General features: G+C 42.8%; 1 protein-coding gene across 3 annotated transcripts in view; it reads right to left on the bottom strand.

The window, feature by feature from the left end:
• bnc2 (basonuclin 2) overlaps window positions 1-20,108 on the bottom strand; it is a 550,218-nt gene that overhangs the window by 58,999 nt on the left and 471,111 nt on the right. For 2 of the 3 annotated variants that reach the window (XM_052020463.1, XM_052020461.1), the window contains exon 5: window positions 8,154-8,210. The exons of the other annotated variant lie outside the window; for it this stretch is intronic. In XM_052020463.1, coding sequence (XP_051876423.1) covers window positions 8,154-8,210 — 57 coding nt within the window. The remainder of the gene's footprint in view (window positions 1-8,153; window positions 8,211-20,108) is intronic. 3 annotated transcript variants of the gene reach the window in all.

Here is a 20,108-nt window from a genome sequence, read left to right as displayed (position 1 = left end):
GCAAATGGAGTTAATTCCGATAAGTATGAGGTGTTGCATTTTGGAAAGTCAAATCAAGTAGGACTTTGACAGTGAACAGTAGGGCCCTGGGGAGTGCTGTAGAACAGAGGGACTTTGGAATTCAGGTTCATGGTTCACTGAAAGTGGAGTCACAGGTAGACAGGGTGGTGAAGAAGGCTTTTGGCATTCAGTCAGGGCATTGAGTATAGAAGTTGGGAGGTTATCATGCAATTGTACAAGACGCTGATGAGGCCACACTTGGATTATTGTGTTCAGTTTTGGTCACCCCGCTCTGGGAAAGATGTTATAAAACCAGAAAGAGTGCAATAAAGATCTACAAGGATGTTGCCAAGACTTGAGGGATAGAGTAAAATGGAGAGGTTGGACAGGCTAGGACTTCTTCTTGGAATGTAGGAGACTGGGAGGTGATCTCCTAGAGGTGCATGAGGGACATAGACAAGGTGAATGCACTCAGTCTTTTTCTCAGGGTTGGGGAATAAGGAACTAGAGGGCATAGGTTTAAGGTGAGAGGGGAATGATTTAAATGGGACTGGAGGGGCAACTATTTTACAAAGAGGGTGGTGCGTATATGGAGCGAACTGCCAGACAAAGCAGTTGAGGCAGGTACAATAACAACTTCTATAAGACAGTTGGACAGGTACACAGATAGGAAAGGTTTTGAAGGTTCTGGGCCAAATGCGGGCAAATGGGACTAGCTTGGATGGGCATCTTGGTTGGCTTTGACCAGATGGACTGAAGGGCTGTATGACTCTATGACTGTAAGTAACATTTGCGCAAAAAAAGTGCCAAGCAATGGCAATATTTAACAAAAGAAAATCCAACTTTCACCCCTGACAATCAATGGCATTACCAATACTGAATCCCCCACTATCAATATCCAGGGGTTTACCATTGACCAGAAACTGAACTTGAGTAGCCATACACACAATTTGGCTTCAAGAGCAGGTCAGTAGCAAGGAATCCTGCAATAAGCAACATACCTCCTAAATCCTCAAATCTACAAATCAGGAGTGTGATGGAATACTCTTCACTTGCCTGGATGAGTGGAGCTTCAACAACACTCAAGAACCACATCACCATATGGGACATAACAACCAGCCTGATAGGCACCCAACCCACAACGATTCATACACTCCACCACCAATGCACAGTAACAGTAGTTTGTACCATCTACGGGATGCATTGCAGGAATTCACCAAGAGTCATAGAGTCATAGTCACAGTGTACTACAACATGGATTCAGGCCCGTCCGCCCAACAAGTCCATGTCGACCACGGTGCCCACCCATCTAGTCCCAATTTGCTACATTCGGCCCATATCCCTCTAAGACCCGCCCCTCCGTGTAACTATCCAAGTGCTTCTTAAATGGTGCTATTGTACCTGCCTCAACCACTTCTTCTGGCAGCTCATTCCATATATTCATCACCCTCTGTGTGAAAAGGTTGCCTCTCAGGTCCCTTCTAAATCTTTCCCCTCTCACCCTAAATCTATGCCCCCTAGTTTTGGACCCTGGGGAAATAACTGTTACCATCCACCTCAGCTATGCCTCTCATAATTTTAAACATTTCTATAAGGTCAACCCTCATTCTCCTACATTCCAAGGAATAAAGACCGAACCTGGCCAACCTCTCCCTATAACTCAGGCCCTCCAGTCCTGGCACCATCCTCATAAATCTTTTCTGCACTCTTTCCAGTTTAACCACATCTTTCCTTTAACAGGGTGACCATGACTATATACAATACTCCTCACCAAGTGCGACCTCACCAACGACTTATACAACTGCAACGTAATGTCCCAGCTCCTATACTCAGTGCACTGACTGATGAAGGCCAGCATGCTAAACACCCTTTTCACCACCCTGTCTATCTGTGACACCACTTACGACAAACTCTGCACTTGTACCCCTAGGTCCCTCTGTTCCATTACACTCCCTAGTGCCCTACCATTCATAGTATACATCCAAAGTGCATCACCTCACACTTACCTGTAAGGACATCCATTAACCACTTCTCAGCCCACTTCCCTAACTGATCAAGATCCCCCCGTAATCTACAATAATCTTCACTATCAACAACGCCTTCTAATTTTGTGTCATCCTCAATTTACTGATCAAGCCTTGTGCATTCGCATCCAAATCATTTCTATAAATAACAAAAAGCAAGGGTCCCAACACTGACCCCCGCGGTACACCACTAGACACCAGCCTCCATTCCGAGAAACAACCTTCAACCACCACCCTCTGCTTCCTATCCCTGAGCCAGTTTTGAATCCACCTAACTAGCTCTCCCTGGATTCCATGGGACCTAACCTTTCAGACCAGCCTACCATGCGGAACCATGTTGAAGGCCTTGCTCAAGTCCAAATAGACAACGTCCATCTACCTTTTTGGTTACCTTTTCAAAAAACTATAAAAGGTTCATCCAGCACGACTTTCCACGCACAGAGCCATGCTGACTCTTCCTAATTGGACTCTGTCTATCCAAATGCTAGTAGCTCCTGTCCCTCAGAATTCCCTCCAGTAATTTCCCCACTACTGACGTAAGCCTGTAGTTCCCTGGCTTGTTCTTGCTACCCTCCTTAAACAACGTAACAACATTAGCCACTTTCCACTCTTCAGATACTTCACCAGTGGCTAACGATGAAGTAAACATCTTCGCAAGGGCCCCTGCAATTTCTCCTCTAGCCTCCCACAAAGTCCAAGGATGCACTTGGTCAGGCCCTGTGGATTTATCCATCTTAATGTGCTGTAAGGCCGCAAATACCTCCTCCCTGGTAATATGAATGTTTTCTAAAACATCTCTACCTGTTTCCCTTATCTCTTGAGCAGCCAGGATTTTCCCCTCCATAAACATCAAGGAGAAATATCTGTTATAAAAATCTCACCCGTCTCTTGTGGTTCAAGACATAGATGGCCCTTCAGATCTCCAAAGGGACCTACTCTCTCCCGAGCCACCCTTTTACTCTTATTATATCTAGAGTACCTCTTGAGATTTTCTTTAACTTTACCTGCCAGCTCCATCTTAAGAGTATTCTTAATCTTTTTATAGTCATCAAGGGATTCACTCGTCCCCGACCTCCTAAACACAGTATATGCTTCCTTCTTTTCCTTGACCAGAGCTTCAATACCTCTCATCAGCCAAGGTTCCTTTAACTTGCCAGGTTTACACTTCACCCTAACAGGAACATGCTGCTCCTAGACTCCTGATATCTCACTCTCAAAAGCCTCCCACTTGCCATTCATTCCTTTGCCTTCAAACAGGCTCACCCAATCGTCCTCTGCTAGATCCTGCCTAATTCCCCCAAAATTAGCCCTGCTCCAGTTTAGGACCCTAACCTGTGGATCTGTTCTATCCTTTTCCATCATTATCTTGAAACTAATAGAATTATGATCACCAGAGCCAAAATGCTCCCTGACTGCCACTTCACCTTAGACAGCACTTTCAAAACCCACAATCTCTACCTGCTAAAAGTACAAGGGCAGAGAAAGCATGAAAATACACCATCCTGACTTCAAAATATATCACAGTTCCTTCATCATCACTGGGTCAAAATCCTGAAATTCTCTCCCTCACAGCTTTGTACCAACACCTCAAGGACTGCAACAGTTCAAGAAGGCAGCTCACCACCACCTTCCCAAGGGCAATTAGGGATATGCAATTAAATGCTGGCTCAAGCTGCAAAGCCCACATCCCTTGAATGAGTAATAAAATGAAAAAAAACTCCCTTTAGTCAAAAATAAAAATGAAGCATATGTAAGGTTTAGGAAACTGAAATTGGTCAGGGCCTTTGATGAATATAAAGGAAGCAGAAGAGAACTTAAACAGGGGAGCAGGAGGGATAAAAGGAGACATGAAATGTGCTTGTTGATTTGAAGTAAAGAGAATCACAAGCCATTTTATAAACAAAAGGACCATTCAAGAAGAAAAGAGAAAATTTATCCTGGGGCCAGAGGAAATGGGCAAGGTACTAAACAAATACTTTGCATTGGTATTCCCCAATGGAGGATAGTGAGATCAGGGAGGAGTATGCTGATATTCTAGGGCTCTAAGGCATGTTGGTGTCAACAAGGGGGAGATGTTGGAGCTCTTGAAGAACATTAATGTAGTTAAATCCCCAGGGCCTGATGGGATCTATCCCAGGTTATTCAGAGAGGCAAGAGAAGAGATTGCTAGAGCCTTGACAGAGATCTTTCTATCCCTTTTCACCACAGACGAGACCTCAGAGGATTGGAGAATAGCTAAAGCTGTTCCTCTGTTTGAAAAAATCAGTAGCAGCAAACCAGGAAATTATAGCCCATTAGAGAGAGTTTCGGTTGGTAATTATAGGCCGGTTAGAGAGAGGTTAGAGAGAGAATTATTGGAAAAGATTCTTAGGGATAGGATGTACTTGCATCTGGAATAGCATCGACTTATCAGGGATACTGAGCTTGGCTTTGTGCGGGGGAGGTCATGTCTCACAAACGATTGAGTTTTTTGAGGAAGTGACAAAGATGATTGATGAGGGCAGTGAATGTTGTCTACATGGAAAAGCTTTGATGAGGTCTCTCGTGGTAGTCTGAGCCAGAAGATTAAAGCACAAGGGATCTATGGAGACTTGATAGAGAAAGCTTTCAAAACTGACTTCGCCACAGAAGACAAACGGGTAGTGGTGGAGGGATGTTATTCTGACTAGAGGTCTGTGACCAATGGTGTTCCACAAGGATCAGTGCTAGGAATTCTGTTGTTTGTGATCTATATAAATGATTTGGACAAAATGAAGGTGGGCTGATTAGTAAGTTTGCTGACAACACAAAAATTGGTTGAGTTGTGGATAGTGAGGAAGGTTGTCTAAAGATTCAGCATGATATAGACCGGTTGGAAATGTGGGCAGAGAAATGGCAGATGGAGTTTAATCCAGACAAGTGTGAAGCGTTACATTTTGGGAGGTCAAAGTTAAGAAAAAAGTATTCAATAAATGGCAGAATCCTTAGGAATATTGATGTATAGAGTGATCTTGAGGTACCAGTCCAGAGCTCTCTGAGAGTGGCAACACAAGTAGATGGGCTGGTAAAGAAGGTGGATGGCATACTTGTCTCCATTGGTTGGGTTGTCGAATATAAATGTTGGGAAGTCATGTTGCACCTATATAAAATTTTGGTCAGGCTATACTTGGAGTATTGCATGCGGTTCTGCCTGCTGCATTACAGGAAGGATGTGGAGGCTTTGGAGAGGGCGTAGAAGAGGTTCATGAGGATGTTGCCTAGATTAGAGAATATTAGTTATAAGGAGAAATTGGACAAACTTGAATTGTTTTCTCTGGTGCGTTAGAGGCTAACGGACAACCTGATTGAAGTATATAAAATTGTGAGAAGCACGGACAGGCTATAGAGTCAGAGTCTTTTTCTCAGGGTGGAAATGTCAAATACCAGAGGGCATGGCTTTAAGATGAGAGGGAGAAGGTTTAAAGGAGATTTATGTGGCAAGTTTTTTTTACAGAGTTTGGTATCCTGGATTGTTTTGCCAGAGGAAGTGGAAGCAGTTACAATAGCAAAGTTTAAGAAGCATTTAGACAGGGACATGAACAGGCCATGAATTGAGGGATACAGACCATGTACAGGCGGATGGGCAGCTTAAATTGGCCTCATGATTGGCACAGGCACCATGAGCCAAAGGGCCGTTTCTGTGTCTGTACTCTTTTATGTTCTATGTTTTCTCCTTGTACACTTAATCCAGGAAAAATCCTGATAAACCTCCATATCATTCCTATAGTGTGGTGACTAGATCTCCACACAATACTCCAAATGTGGTCTAGCCAAACTTTTATACAGCTGCAACATGACTTGCCATCCTTTATACTATATGTCCTGACCAATGAAGGCAATCTGTGTTTATGGAGACTTGCATTAGAATTTCACTTTGCACTTCACTGAGTTCTCCAACGACAAAGTCTGTTTCCTTTATGAATACCAATGAAAAGTATTTATTTAGGAGCTCACCTGTATATAGAACATACAACAGTACAGCACTGAACAGGCCATTCAGCCCATGATGTTGTGCTGATCTTTATGCCAATTTATACTGAATGTCCTCTTCCTGTTTGTCATCCATATCCCTCCATTCCCTTCATATTCATGTGTCTATCTAAAAGTTTATGTCTATTAATCTCCATCAAACTGCCTGCTTCCACTACTACCCCTGGTAACCCATTCCATGCACCTACCACTCTCTGTCTAAAAAACATGCCCCTCACGTCACATTTAAATTTCCTCCCCTCTAACCTTAAAAGCATGTCCTCTGATGTTTGACATTTCTACCCTGGGAAAAAGATTCTGACTGTCTACCCTATCTATGTTTCTCATAATTTTAGAAACCTCTATAAGGTCTCCCCTCAGCCTCCAAAACTCTAGGGAGAACAACCCAAGTTTGTCCAACCTGTCCTTATAGCTCATACCCTCTAATCCAGGCAGCATCCTGGTAAACCTCTTCTGCACCCTTTCTACAGTCTCCATATCTTTCCTATAATGGGGTGACTAGAACTGCACACAATACTCCAAGTGCAGTCTGACTAAAGTTTTATATAGCTGCAGCATGACTTCCTTACTCTGATACTCAACACTCCTACTAATGAAGGCAAGCATTTCATACACCTTCTTTACCACCTTATCCACTTAATCGGTACCCCAAGATCCCTCTGTACCTCAATGCTATTGAGGGGTCTGCCATTAACTGCATACTTTCACCTCACACTTGCCCAAATTAAACTTCATCTGCCACTTCTCTGCCCATATCTCTAACTGATCTACATCCTGCTGTATTCTTTGACAATCTTTTACATTGTCCACACTACCACCAATTTTGGTGCCATCTGCAAACTTGATAATCCATCCATCTGCATTTTCATCCAAGTCATTGATATATACCACAACAAACAGAGGTCCCAGCATGGATCCTTGTGGAACACCACTGGTCACAGACCTCCAGCCAGAATAACAGCCTTCCACCCCTACTCTCTGTCTTCTATGGGCAAGCCAGTTCCGAATCCAAACTTGCAATTTACCCTGGATCCCATGCATCTTTATCTTCTGAATCAACCTACCATCAGGGACCTTATCAAATGCCTTCCAAATTCCTCCTCAAAAACTCAATCAAATTTTTAAGATATGACCTGCCCCGCACAAAGCCATGCTGACTGTCCCTAAGCAGGCCATGCCTTTCCAAATGCACATGAATCCTATCCCTTAGTATCCTCTCCAATAGCTTCCTTATACCTTCTGGCTCCATGCACAAGTTGCTCCTGTTGTCCCTTATGGCCCTACTCTTTCCCTAGTTATTTTTTTTTTGCCCTTAATATATTCATAAAATGCCTTAATCTTGTCTGCCAGTAATATTTCATGTCCCCTCTTTGTCTTCTAATTTCCTTTATAAGTGCCTCTGTACACATTTTATACTCTTGATGGGCCTTCCCCATTTTTATTTCCCTATTTCTGATATATGCTACCTTTTTTCTCTTTATCCAGTGGTCAATATCACTTGACATGCCGGGTTCCCTGTACTTGTTACCTTTGGCTTTCACCCTTACAGGAACACATTGGCCCTGAATTCTCATTATTTCTCCTTTGAATGCTTCCCATGCAGATGCAAATGCAAGTAAATGCTTCCAGTCTACCTTTGCCAGGCCTTGTCTTATTTTAATGAAATCAGCCTTCCTCCATTTTAAGACCTTTATTCCTGCTCCATTGCAATTTTCTATAACGACTATCTCCAATATGCTCCCCCACTGACATTCCCTCCACTTCACCGGCTACATTCCTAAAGATAATATCCAGTAATGCTTCTTTCTTCATTAGTCTATCTCCATACTGTGCCAAAAAGCTCTCCTGGACATATCTCAAAAATTCCACCTCCTCTCAGCCTTTTACATGAAGGCAATCCCAGTTAATACTTTGGAGTTTTGAAAGGGAATCACAGTGAAGAAAGTCTCTGCTTTATCAATGAGGAGCTGCTGGTTCCTCTGACTCTGCAGAGGTCCCAATGTTTCCTCAAAACACAGATCGCAATTTTATTAATTTAAATAGGCTCCAGATTCTTTTTTTAAAAGTTCATAGTGCCTAATTATATCATGTCAAAGAAAAAAAGAACACAGAGTTCCCTACCTGTGCTGGCATGAATTCTTCATTTCTGAATGAGCACCAATTTCTCCAGGTTTGCTCCTGAGGTAAGGGGTCACATTAGTGTTACTAATGGTGTTACTATCATTAGCAATGCTTACCGCTGACAAGCTCTATCATACTACCGTCTAGAGGTATAAAAGATATTGCTGCTCAATGTGGACACTTACATAATGGGATTCTTGATAAAGCCATGTTGACATTAGAGCTTTAAATGCATTTTAGAGTGGAATGTTGTGACCAATCTGCCATCTTTAAAATGTTTTGTCAGTATTCTTCCTAATTGTGAAATTTCTGAATTCATCATCCACAGTAAGACTGAAGCAGTCTGTTGCATCAGGATTGAATACTATGGTATTGGTGTAGGAATTTGATTACACTGCAGCTCTGTGCTGGGAATGAAGGGAAATAAATTGGAATTTCACACGATTTGGTGAAGCTCTAGTAATTCCAGTCAGCTGGCACAGAACCTAACCCGATGAGGAGAACTAGACATGGTTGATGTATCAGGAGTGAATGGGCTGTGGATTTGGTGTTCTTTGATGTGGAGGTGAAAGAGTTAGTTTGTGCAAGACATTAGAGATTTACAAAGTGGGCTTGACTGAGAAGGAATTTCGGTAAAGCACTAATGCAACAGGAGTGAACAGGAAGTGAATTGCTCCACTAAGATTCCACTGAATCTGTCCATCATATTCTGTGCTTGAATGAAGAATGTATTTTGTCGTTTGAGATTAGTCTTTGAAAGGCAAATGCTTCTCATTCTGTTCAGAAACAGGGGCACAGATTGCCTTTGCTGTCAAGCTGATGTGTCTCAGGTGCCCATCACATCCGTTTATGTGGGGCTGCCTCGGGTTGTCATTAACCTGGCTGATAGAACTGGGACAAAAACATTCTTAAATATCTGCAGGTGTGTATTGCAAAGACAGTGTCTGTGGCACATCAAACTGTCAGAAAGTGCCATAGACACTTGCTCGACTAAACACAATGAAACTGTGCCAAGAGTATTCAGTGTGGAGTGCCTGTATGTCTAATTGCCTTTGAGATACATCAGTGTGAAATCTATGTTAAAGAATACTGTAAATTAAGTTCCGCATCTACCTACAGTATGTATTGGTTGTAATGTGATATGCTTGGTGAGGGACCTCTGCCGATTTCAGAGTTGCCAGTCACCAGAGTATTCACTTCTACTAAAAAGGCAGGAAGCTGAGAATCCCAACACAAAGGAAAATTCACATCATTTTCAAATTCTCAAAATCAATGCTGTTTTTAAAAAGACATTATTGTACCAAACGTGGAAGTCTGTTTCAAGAGCACCTGAATTATTGGCATTCCCTGCATTAAAAATAAACTTCAAAGGAAATATTTTTAGCCCTAAAATTCAACCTGTTTCCAAGCAACAAGGCAATGGGAGAGGCGGCAGATTTGTCTTGTTGATGATATGGATTCAACCCAAAGCAATTTGGGCTGCAAATTATGCACAGAGTTGTCACCTTACTGGTCTAGAGATACAAATAATTTGCATTTATTTAACATCTTAAATCTTCAGGATGTCCCAAAGCTAAAGGAATGTTAATACGGTAAAGACAGCAGCCAATTTACCCACAGCAAGCTCCCATAGGCACTAATGGATTAATGCCTAACAATTTATCTCTGTGATAACAAACATTGGGTCAAGAATAGTAGGGATGACTCTCCTGTACTTCAAAGTAGTAGTAAGAATCTTCCATATCTATCTGAAAGGGTAGACTGAGTCTCAGATTAGTGGCACACCTGAAAGATGGCACCTCCATCAGTGGAGCAGTTCCACAGGTTATCAGTCTAGGTTTTGTGCTCAGATATCTGGTGTGAAACTTGAACACATGATTGCTACCAAATGAACCACAAATGACTCAGACAACAATATCAAAATGAGTTACGGTGATTTTGTTCAGAAGCATGCAAGTCGAAAGATTTTGGTTTGGTCAAAAGAGATCAAGGTCAATGATTTGATGCACAGTGGCACAACCAGTAGAGCTGCTATCTCACAGCTCCAGTGACCTGGATTTAATACTGACTTCCAGTGTTGCCTGAGTGGAGTTTCCACATTCTCCCTGTGACCACATGGGATTCCTCTGGGTGCTCCAGTTTCCACTCTATCCCAAAAACATGCAGGTTGGTAAGTTAACTGGCCACTGTAAATGAGTATGTGCATGAGTCATAAAGTCTCAGGGGAGCTGATGGAAATGTGGAGAGAATAAAATGGTATTTGCATAGTGTTAGCATAAGTGGGTGCTTGATAGTTGGTGTAGACTTGATAGGACAAGGGACCTGTTTCTATGCTGTATCACTCTATGACTCTGGAAGTATCCTAGCTACTCAGGTACATATGGAGAATTATTCATATATGCATGTGTTTGGATAAGTTATGTATGAAGTTAGCTCTGGCTGAGTGGGGAACAGCCTTGTCCCAAGTCACTAAGTTGTGGGTTCCAGTCCCTTCACTATGAACATCTGGAATCATGGAAAACTTCCAACACGGAGGGATGCCCTTTGGCCCACTGTGTCTGTGTCAGTTGAAAAATATCAAACCCACCCTCCAGCCTTAGGACAATAGTCCTGCAGGTCACACAATTCAAGTGCATACCGAGGCACCTCATAACCATAATGGGGGCTTCTGCTTCTACCATTCTTTTTGGCAGTGAGTTCCAAATCACCACCACACTCTGGGTGAAAAAAATTTTCCTTCTAATACTTTGATCAATTACTTTAAATCTATACCCCCTGGTTTTTGACTTTTCTGCTGAGGGAAATAGTGCTTATTACTCTATTTAGACTCTTTGTGATTTCACACACCCGAATTAAATCTCCCCTCAGCCCCCCCTCTTCCAAAGTAAGCTACCCCAGCCTCTCCAATCTTTCCTCATTACTTAATAATTAGAAGAAATAAATTACTGCAGATGCTGGGTTTCTGAAATAGCAACAGAAAATGCTGGAAGTACTCAGCAAGAATTGAAAGGCCTCTGACATGACATATTAACTTTGTTCCTCTATCCACAGATGCTTCCTGACCTGTTCAGTATTTCCAGCACTCTTATTTCTTAAACCAAAAGACCAATCATAGGAACGTCCTCATATATCTCTTAGGCATCGTCTCCAGTATAATCACATCTTTCTGAAATGTGGTGACCAAAATTGAATGCAGTCCTCAAGCCAAGATCTAACTAGTGTTGCATACAGTTCCAACATAACCTCCCTACTCGATGATCTGTGCATACACACTCTACGTTTCCTCTGTTCCTCCATAATCATTCAATAAACAAAGGATCCTCTTGCCTTGTTGCACCTCCCCAAATGCATTGTCTCACAGTCTCTGGATTAAATTCCATTTGCCACTTTTCTCCCCAACTAACCAGACCATCTGTATCTTCCAACAGTCTTAAGATTTTCACATTTCATTCAGAGGTATCATTTGCAAATTCTACATTTAAGTCCCAATCGTTAATATGACAAGAAAAATAATAGGGACCGAGAATTGAGCTCTGTGGATACCTGCCAATCAATATTCTTCCTGCCACTGAGCACATTTTCAATCCAGCTTGCCACTCACTCTTTGATCCCATGGGCTTTTACATTTTAGACTACATTGCCATGTAGGACCTTATCAAAAGTCTTGCTAAAATCTATGTAGACTACATCAAATGCACTGCCCTCATTGATCCTCTTCCTTGTTACTGCCTCAAAAATTCATTCTAATTAATCAGGCACAAAAATTCCATGCTATCAGAATGAATTCCAATAAGTTCCCTGTTACCAAAGTTAAACTGTAATTGCGAGGTTTATCCCTTTCTCTCCTTTTTTTATCAACAGTACACTGCCCACATCATCCACCTCCACAGTTCAGTTATCATTTTGGCCCCCATCAACTCCTACTCTTTCCTGAGTTATCCTTGTGCTCTTTTTGTACTTTTAAAACAACTTTGGATTTTCTTTAATTTTAGTGGTCAGTATTTTTTCATTGCATCTTTGCTTTCCTAATTTCCCCTTTAATCTCACTGTCACATTTTCTCAACTCTCCCAACTTTCTGCAGTATTAAGTTCACAGGATCTGAAATAAATTTCTCTTTTATTGTCTTATCCGTTGCTCTCTGCATCTTGCCATCCAGGTGGCTCAAGATTTGCTGATCCCACCCTTCTTGTGGGAATATGTTTAAATGCCACCCCCTCCCCATTGCCCTGAGAGTAGATTTTTCCAGTCCATTTTTTGCTAAATCACTCTCAGTCAAGTGAAATTAGCTTTACTCCAACTGACATGATTACTGCTACAAAATGTTCTCCAATTTTAACTCCTTCATTCCTTTAAACTAAATCCAGGATTGCCCCCCTCTTTTGGATTTGCTACATACTGGCTAAAAAGATTCTCCGGAATGGAATTTAGGAATTCTGTACCCTCTGAACCCATAACACTGACTATATTCCAGTTAATATCAGAAGAATTGGAATTCCCCAGTATTATTGGCCTGGTGTTTTTACATTTTTCAGAAACATGCTCTCCTCAGATTGTCTGGAGCACAGTGTGATTGCCCTACTTTATTCTTTAGTTCAATCCATATAGCCACATTTGATGATCTTTCTAACATTAAATTTGTTCACCCAGCTGATTTGTTTCTTTACTCCAATATTGCCCCCTCCTCCATTTTTATTCTCCTCTCCACCAAGTAAGAAAATCCAATAATTAGGAATGCTAAGCTGTCAGTCTCGCCCTTCATTAAATCAAGTTTCAGTAATTGGAAAAGTATTAAAATTCCACATGTCTATCAGTGCCTTCGGCACATCAACCATAGTCACTAAACTCCTTGCATTTACAAATGTACTATTAGGCACAGCCAGACTCCTTTAATGTTTATTTTTTTACAATTAGTTTGCTCTGCCTTCCAAGCTCCCTCACTAATTTTCAGTGTCTATTTCCAGTTCTACATTTTGTTCCGCTAAGCTTCCTATCTCTTGGCAAGCAAGTTTAAACCTTCCCAAACGTTACCAGCAAACTTGCCTTTTGTGATATTGCCTGCTGACTAATGGGAAAGACATTGAGGAACAAACTTGCAGGAAAATTGCAGAAATATACAAAAACTAGAGTGGTGATAATGGGGGACCTTAACTATCCAAGCATAGACTGGGATAGCAATAACATCAGGGTCAAAGAGGGGGAGCAGATTCTGATGTTTTTCAGGACAACTTTCTTAATCGGCATGTTTTTGGCTCCATGAGGAAGGTGGCAATGCTGAACTTGGTTCTGGGAAATATGTTAGACTAAGTGAAGTAGATATCAGTGGGAGAACATTGAGGAAATAGCGAGTATAATATTACAAAATTTAGAATAGCTATGGAAAAAGGATATAGACCATTCCAAAGTGAAAAATGATCCATTACAAAAGGGTCAATTTCAATGGGGTGAGAAGTGGTTCCCATGGTAGGGGTATCAAAAACAAGAGGGCATTGGTTTAAGATGAGAGGGGATATAAGGGGTAAGTCTTTTACACAGAGGGAGGCTGATATCCAGAACATGCTACCAGGGAAGGTGTTGGAATCAGATACAATTATTACATTTAAAAGGAATTTAAGTAGACACTTAACTAGCCAAACATAGAAGGATAACGCAGGCAAGTGGGATTTGTATAGATAGGCAAAAACGATGGCATTAATGTGGTGGGCCAAAGGGCCTGTTCCTCTGCTGTATGACTCTGTGAATCTCTGACTCTATAAAAGCTCCATTCCAGATAAATTGGAATCATACAATAGCAGCCAAAACTATCATTGAAGTGAATATGTTTCAGGTATATTCAAGTGTGCTCCCATGTGGAAGAGGTTCAAGAACTTAAAATCAGAGCTGCTTGGGTAACTAAAAAGACAAAGAGTAGAGTAGAGCAAAACAAAACATATGACAGATGGGAGGTTTTTAACACGTGAGAACCAAGCTGATTACAGAAAGTTCAAAAGGGAAATAACAAAGGAAGTAAGAGATGCAAAAAGAGAGCATGAGAAAAGATCAGCAGCAAAAACACAAGAGAATCCTCACTTTTTGGCAGGTGAATGTCCAAACATATTCCACAGGTATGTGGACAGGATAAGTACATGAGAAGAAACAGACTGATAAGAGACCAAAAAGGAGACCTACTCACTGAGGCAGAGGGCATAGCTGAGGCTCCAAAATGAATACTTGACATTGGTGTTAATCAAGGATGAGGATGCCATGAGAGTTACAATATAAGAAGAGGTTGTTGAGATTCTGGATGGCCTAAAAATTGATAACGAGGTGCAAGAAAGGTTAGCAGCACTTTGAATGGGTAAGTCACCTGCTCCAGAGGGGATGCGTGCGTGTGTCCCTGGAGAAGGAGCATGCGGTATTCCCGGGTACAATTGGGGATTTCCGAGACCTGTGGGCACCACGGGGGCTCGAGTGTGTTCTGGATAGAGATGACTGTATTATAATTTGAAATTGTAAATAGTGTGAATTGTGGAGAACTATAGACCTGGCTCCAGTTTTATTGGCAGAGTGCTGGAAACAATTTCAGTAGTACAGGGCAAGTATGAGTTTTGTTGATGCAGTGTTGTGGCAATTGCAATGATACATGGCAGGGGCCAGTTTTGATGATACATAGTTGGGGCAGGCTTTCGTGATACAGGACTGGCTCCAGCTTTAGTGATACGTGCCTGGGGTCAGCATTAGTAATACAGTAATATTTAGCATCACAGAGCTGGGGCCAGTTTGAATGTTACAAGAGTGAGGCCATTTTAGATGTGACAAGGAGATGTGGGGATGTGATGAGAATGCGTGATACAAGGTTTCAATGATACATGGCTGGTATGAGTTAAAGTGATATAGGGCTGGGACTAGTTTAAGCAACACAGGGCTGCAGCTGCTTGACCTGCTGAGTTTCTCCAGCAGTTTGTTTTTTACTCCAGATTCCAGATTCTGGTCTCTTGTGCCTGCAGCCAATTTTACTGATACAGGCCTGTGGCCAGTTTTAGTGACACAGAACTGGGCTCCAGTTTTAGTGACACAGGCCTAGGGCCAATTTTTGTGATACAAGACAGGGGCCAATTTTAGTATTGTAGATAAATGGTTGGAGCTGGTTTTCCCTGAGGCGAAGGAGGCTGAGACTTGACATGATAGAGGGATATATAATGATGAAAGGCATCGAACAGAAAAGGACGTTAACAGTACAGCACAGGAACAGGCCCTTCAGCCCATGATGTTGACAGACAGACAGACAGACAGACAGACAGACAGACAGACAGACAGACAGACAGACAGACAGACAGACAGACAGACAGACAGACAGACAGACAGACAGACAGACAGACAGATAGATAGATAGATAGATAGATAGTCAGAGTCTTAGTCCCATCATAGAGGTGGCAAAAACTAAAGGGCATAGGTTTACAGTGAGAAGAAGAACTTTTAAAGGGGACCTAAGTGGAAAACCTTTTCACACAAGGAGTATCTGGAATGAGCTGCCAGATGAGGTGGTGGAGACAGCAACAGAAACAATGTTTAAGAGGTATCTGGACAGGAACCTGAATGAGCAAGGCATAGAGGAATATAGAATGAATGCAGGCAAGTGGGATTAGTATAGATAGGCATGGAGTCAGCATAGATGCAGTGGGCCAAAGGGCCTGTTTCAATGCTGTACAACTCTACGACTCTATCTATGACTTAGTTTTAGTGAAACAGGGCTGGGACTAGTTGTAGTGATGCAGGACCAGGGCAAGTGGCAATGATGCAGGGCTGGGGCCAGTTGCAGTGATGCAGGACTCGAGCCAGTGGCAGTTATGCACAGCTGGGGGAAGTTGCAATGATGCAGGGCTGGGGCCAATTGCAGTATTGCAGAACTGGGTCCAGTTACTGTGTTGCAGGGCTGGGCCAGTTGCAATGATGCAGAGCTGGGTCAAGTTGTCGTAATACATGGCTGAGGCCAGTTATAGTAATTCAAGGCTGAAGCAAGGGTGGGGGAGTTGCAGGGATTCAGCTGGGTTCCGTTGTAGTAATTCAGGACTGGAGCCTGTTGTAGTGACAAAGTGCTTGGGCTGGTTGTAGTGATAAAAGTCTGAGGCCCATTGTTCTATTACAGGGATGGTGCCAGGTTTAGTGAGACTAGGCAGGGGCCAGTTTTAGTGGCAAATTGCTGGGAAATGTTTAAGAACAATTTTACCAATGCAAGGCCCTGGCCAGTTTTAGTGAAGTTGCGCTGGAACCAGATTTAGAAACAGGGACCAGATTTAGAAACTGGGACCACTTTTTAGTGATGCAGGGTTGGACCAATTTTAGTGTCACAGGGCCCATTTGGTGACACAGAGTTGAGTCAATTATAGTGATACATGGCAGCATCCCAGATCAGTTTTAGTCACTCGTGGCTGGGGAAAGTGCTTTGGAATGGAAACAGGTTAAGTGATAAAGTTTTTGTGCTACAGAACCCTGGCCATTTTAGTGATAGAGATTTACAAATTGAGGGCTGGGTCCAGCTTTAGTGAAGATCGGTTGGACCTGGTTTTAATGATACAGGACTGGGACCAATAATAGTGAGCAAGGCTGAGGTCAGTTGTGGTGATCACTTGTTGTAATTCAGGAATGGTACCAGTTGCAGTAATTCAAGGGTGGGGCCTTTTGCAGAGATACAGGACTAGGGCCAGATACAGTGATGTAGAACCTGGTCAGTCTCAGTGATATAGTGCTGGGGGCAGATTTAGTGATAAAATGCCAGTTCCAGCTTTAGAGGGCTGGAGCCAGTTACAGTAATTCAGGCTGTGATCAGTTGCAGAGGTTTAGGCTGGGACCAGTTATAGTGATAGAGGCTGCGGCCAGGCAAAGTGGTAGGGGGCTGGGGTCACTCAGAGTGACATGGGGCTGGTGACTGTTGGGGTGATTCAGGACTAGGGCTGGCTTTAGTCAGTTTTAGAGCCAGTAGTCTCAGCAATACAGAGCTAAAGAACAGTTTTAGTGAAACAGGACCCTGGTCTTTATTAGTGATATCAGGCCGGATCAAGATTTAGAAATAAACGACTGGGCCCACTTTTAGTTAAAAAAAAGTATGGGGGCCAGTTTTAGTGATACAAGGCTGGGGTTAGTTGCAGAATTGCAGGGCTGGGGCCAGTTTTAGTAATACAGGGCCTTAAAGAGTCTTGGTGATACAGGGCTGGGACAAACTTTACTGCTTCAAAGCAGGGAGCAGTTTTGGTGATAAAGCACAGGACTACAGTTTCATTTCATCCACAACCACTCATTCACTGATGCACAGTAGCAGCAATTTGTACCATCCACGGGAACCACTGCAGCAACCCACCAAGATTCCTTGCACAGCATCTTCCAAACCCACAATCTCTACCACCTAGACTGACCAGGGCAGAAAAAGCATGGGAACACCACCAGCTGGAAGTTGCCCTTGAAGCCACACACCATCCTGACTTGGAAATATATCACCAGTCCTACACTGTCACTGGGTCAAAATCCCAGAACTCCCCCCTGAACAGTGTTGTGGATATACCCAGACTTCAAGGACTGCAGTACTTGAAGAAGGCAGCTCACCACCACCTTCTCATGGGCAATTAGGGATGAACAATTGCTGGCTCAGCCTATGAAACTCATATCCCTTGAATGAATTAAAATAAACTGTGACACAGTGCTCAGGTCAGTTGTTGCAATATGGAGCTGGGTCCAGTTTTAGTTATACAGTGCTGGGGCCAGTTGTAATGAAGCAGGGCAGGGGTCAGTTTTAGTGACATAAGGTGGGGACCAATTTTGCTGAGAGTATTTGACCCCAGTTTCATTGATGACTGGGGCCAGTTTTAGCGAAAAGAGGTCTGGGGCAGATTTAGTGAAACAGGTCTGGGGCAGTTTTAGAGCTGGCTCCACCTTCAGAGAAACTAGGTCAGGTCTGTTTTTAGTGATGTAGGGCTGGGGCCAGTAGTAATAAACAGGGCTGGGGCCAGTTATAGTGATGCAAGGCTGGGGACAGTTTTACTGACAGAGGGATGGGGATAGTTTTAGCGCTAATTCAGTGTCGGCATGTCCTCTGTAAGGGTAAGAAGCAAAGATGGTTCATGTAGGGAACCTATGTTAATGAAGGATATTGAAGGTTTGAGCAGGAAAAAGAAGGAAGTGTATGTCAGATATAGGAAACTGGTATTGAACAATTTCTTTGAATTTTATTAGAGATATAGGAGAGATCTTAAGAAGGAAATTATGAGGGTAAAAAGGGCCAAGAAATGACCTTGGTAAGTAGAATTAAGGAGAATCCTAAAACTTTTAAGTAGATTAGAAGCAAAAAGGTAGCTAAGGGAAGAGTAGGTCCCCTCAGGACCAAAGGGGTAATCTATGCATGGCAGCACGGGATATGAGCGAGGCCCTAAATGAATACTTCCCATTAGTATTCACCAGTGAGAAAGCTGTGAAGACTGCAGAGTTAAGGGAGGGATATTCTGATACTCTGGAGCATATCTGTATCAGGAAGGTGGAAGAGTTAGAAATATTGGTTTACATTAGGATGGATAAATCATCAGGGCCTGATGGAATCTATCCCAGGATGCTAAGGGATGCAAGAGAGGAGATTGCTGGGGCTCTGATGGAGATTTTTTCATCTTCATTAGCCATGGGTGAGGTAACAAAAGGCTGGAGGATAGCTAATGTTATCTCATAGAACATGGAACATAGAACAGTTTAACACAGTATGGGCCCTTCGGCCCACAATGTTGTGCTGACCTATTTAAGCTTACTCCATGATCAATCTAACCCTTCCCTCCTACACAGCCCATAACCCTCCATTTTCTTACATCCTTGTGCCTATATAAGAGTCTTCTAAATGTCCCCATTGTATCAGCCTCTACCACCACCACTGGCAGTGTGTTCCAGGCACCCAATCCTCACTGTGTAAAAAAGCCTACTTCTGACATCTCCCCTAAACTTTCCTGCACTCACCTTAAACAGATGTCCTCTGGTATTAGCCACTGCCGCCCTGGGAAAAAGTTGCTGGCTGTCCATTCTGTCTATGCCTCTTGTAACCATATACAACTCTTTCAAGTCGACTCTCATCCTCTGTCGCTCCTAAGAGAAAAGCCCTAGCTCGCTCAGCCTTTCCTCATAAGACATGTTCTCTAATCCAGGCAGCATCTTCATAAATCTCCTCTGCACCCTCTCTGAAGCTTCCACATCCTTCCTATAATGAGGTGACCAGAACTGAGCACAATACTCAGAGTGTGGTCTAACCAGAGTTTTATAGACCTGTGACATTACCTTGTGGCTCTTGAACTCAATCCCCCAACTAATGAAGGCCAGTACACCATATGCATTCTTAACCACCCTAACAACTTGTGAGGCAGCTTTGAGGGATCTATGGACTTAGACTCCAAGATCCCTCTGTTCCTCCACACTGCTGAGAATCCTGCCATTAACCTTGTACTCTGCCTTCAAGTTTGATCTTCCGAAGTGTATCACTTCACACTTTTCCAGTTTGAATTCAATCTGCCACTTCTCTGCCCAACTCTGCATTCTGTCTATATCCTGTTGTAACCTAGGAGATCCTTCTACACTATCCAAAAACACCTCCAACCTTTGCGTCATTTGTAAACTTACTAACCCACCCCTCCACTTCCTCATCCAAGTCATTTATAAAAATCACAAAAAGCAGTGGTCCCAGAACAGATCCCTGTGGAACAACACTAGTCACCAACCTCCAGGCAGAACACACTCCATATACTACCACCCTCTGTCTTCTGTGGGCAAGCCAATTCCAAATCCACATAGCCAAGTTTCCATGGATCCCATGCCTCATGACTTTCTGGATGAGCCTATCATGGGAAACCTTGTCAAATGCCTTACTGAAGTCCATATACACCACATCCACCACTCTACCTTCATCAATTTGTTTTGCCACCGCCTTGAAAAACTCAATTAGGCTCGTGAGGCATGAC

This window comes from Pristis pectinata, chromosome 7 (assembly GCF_009764475.1).
Source record: "Pristis pectinata isolate sPriPec2 chromosome 7, sPriPec2.1.pri, whole genome shotgun sequence".
In the NCBI taxonomy this organism is placed as follows: domain Eukaryota; kingdom Metazoa; phylum Chordata; class Chondrichthyes; order Rhinopristiformes; family Pristidae; genus Pristis; species Pristis pectinata.
The sequence above is the reverse complement of the archived record's forward strand: the minus strand, read 5'-3'. Positions and strand labels throughout refer to the sequence as shown.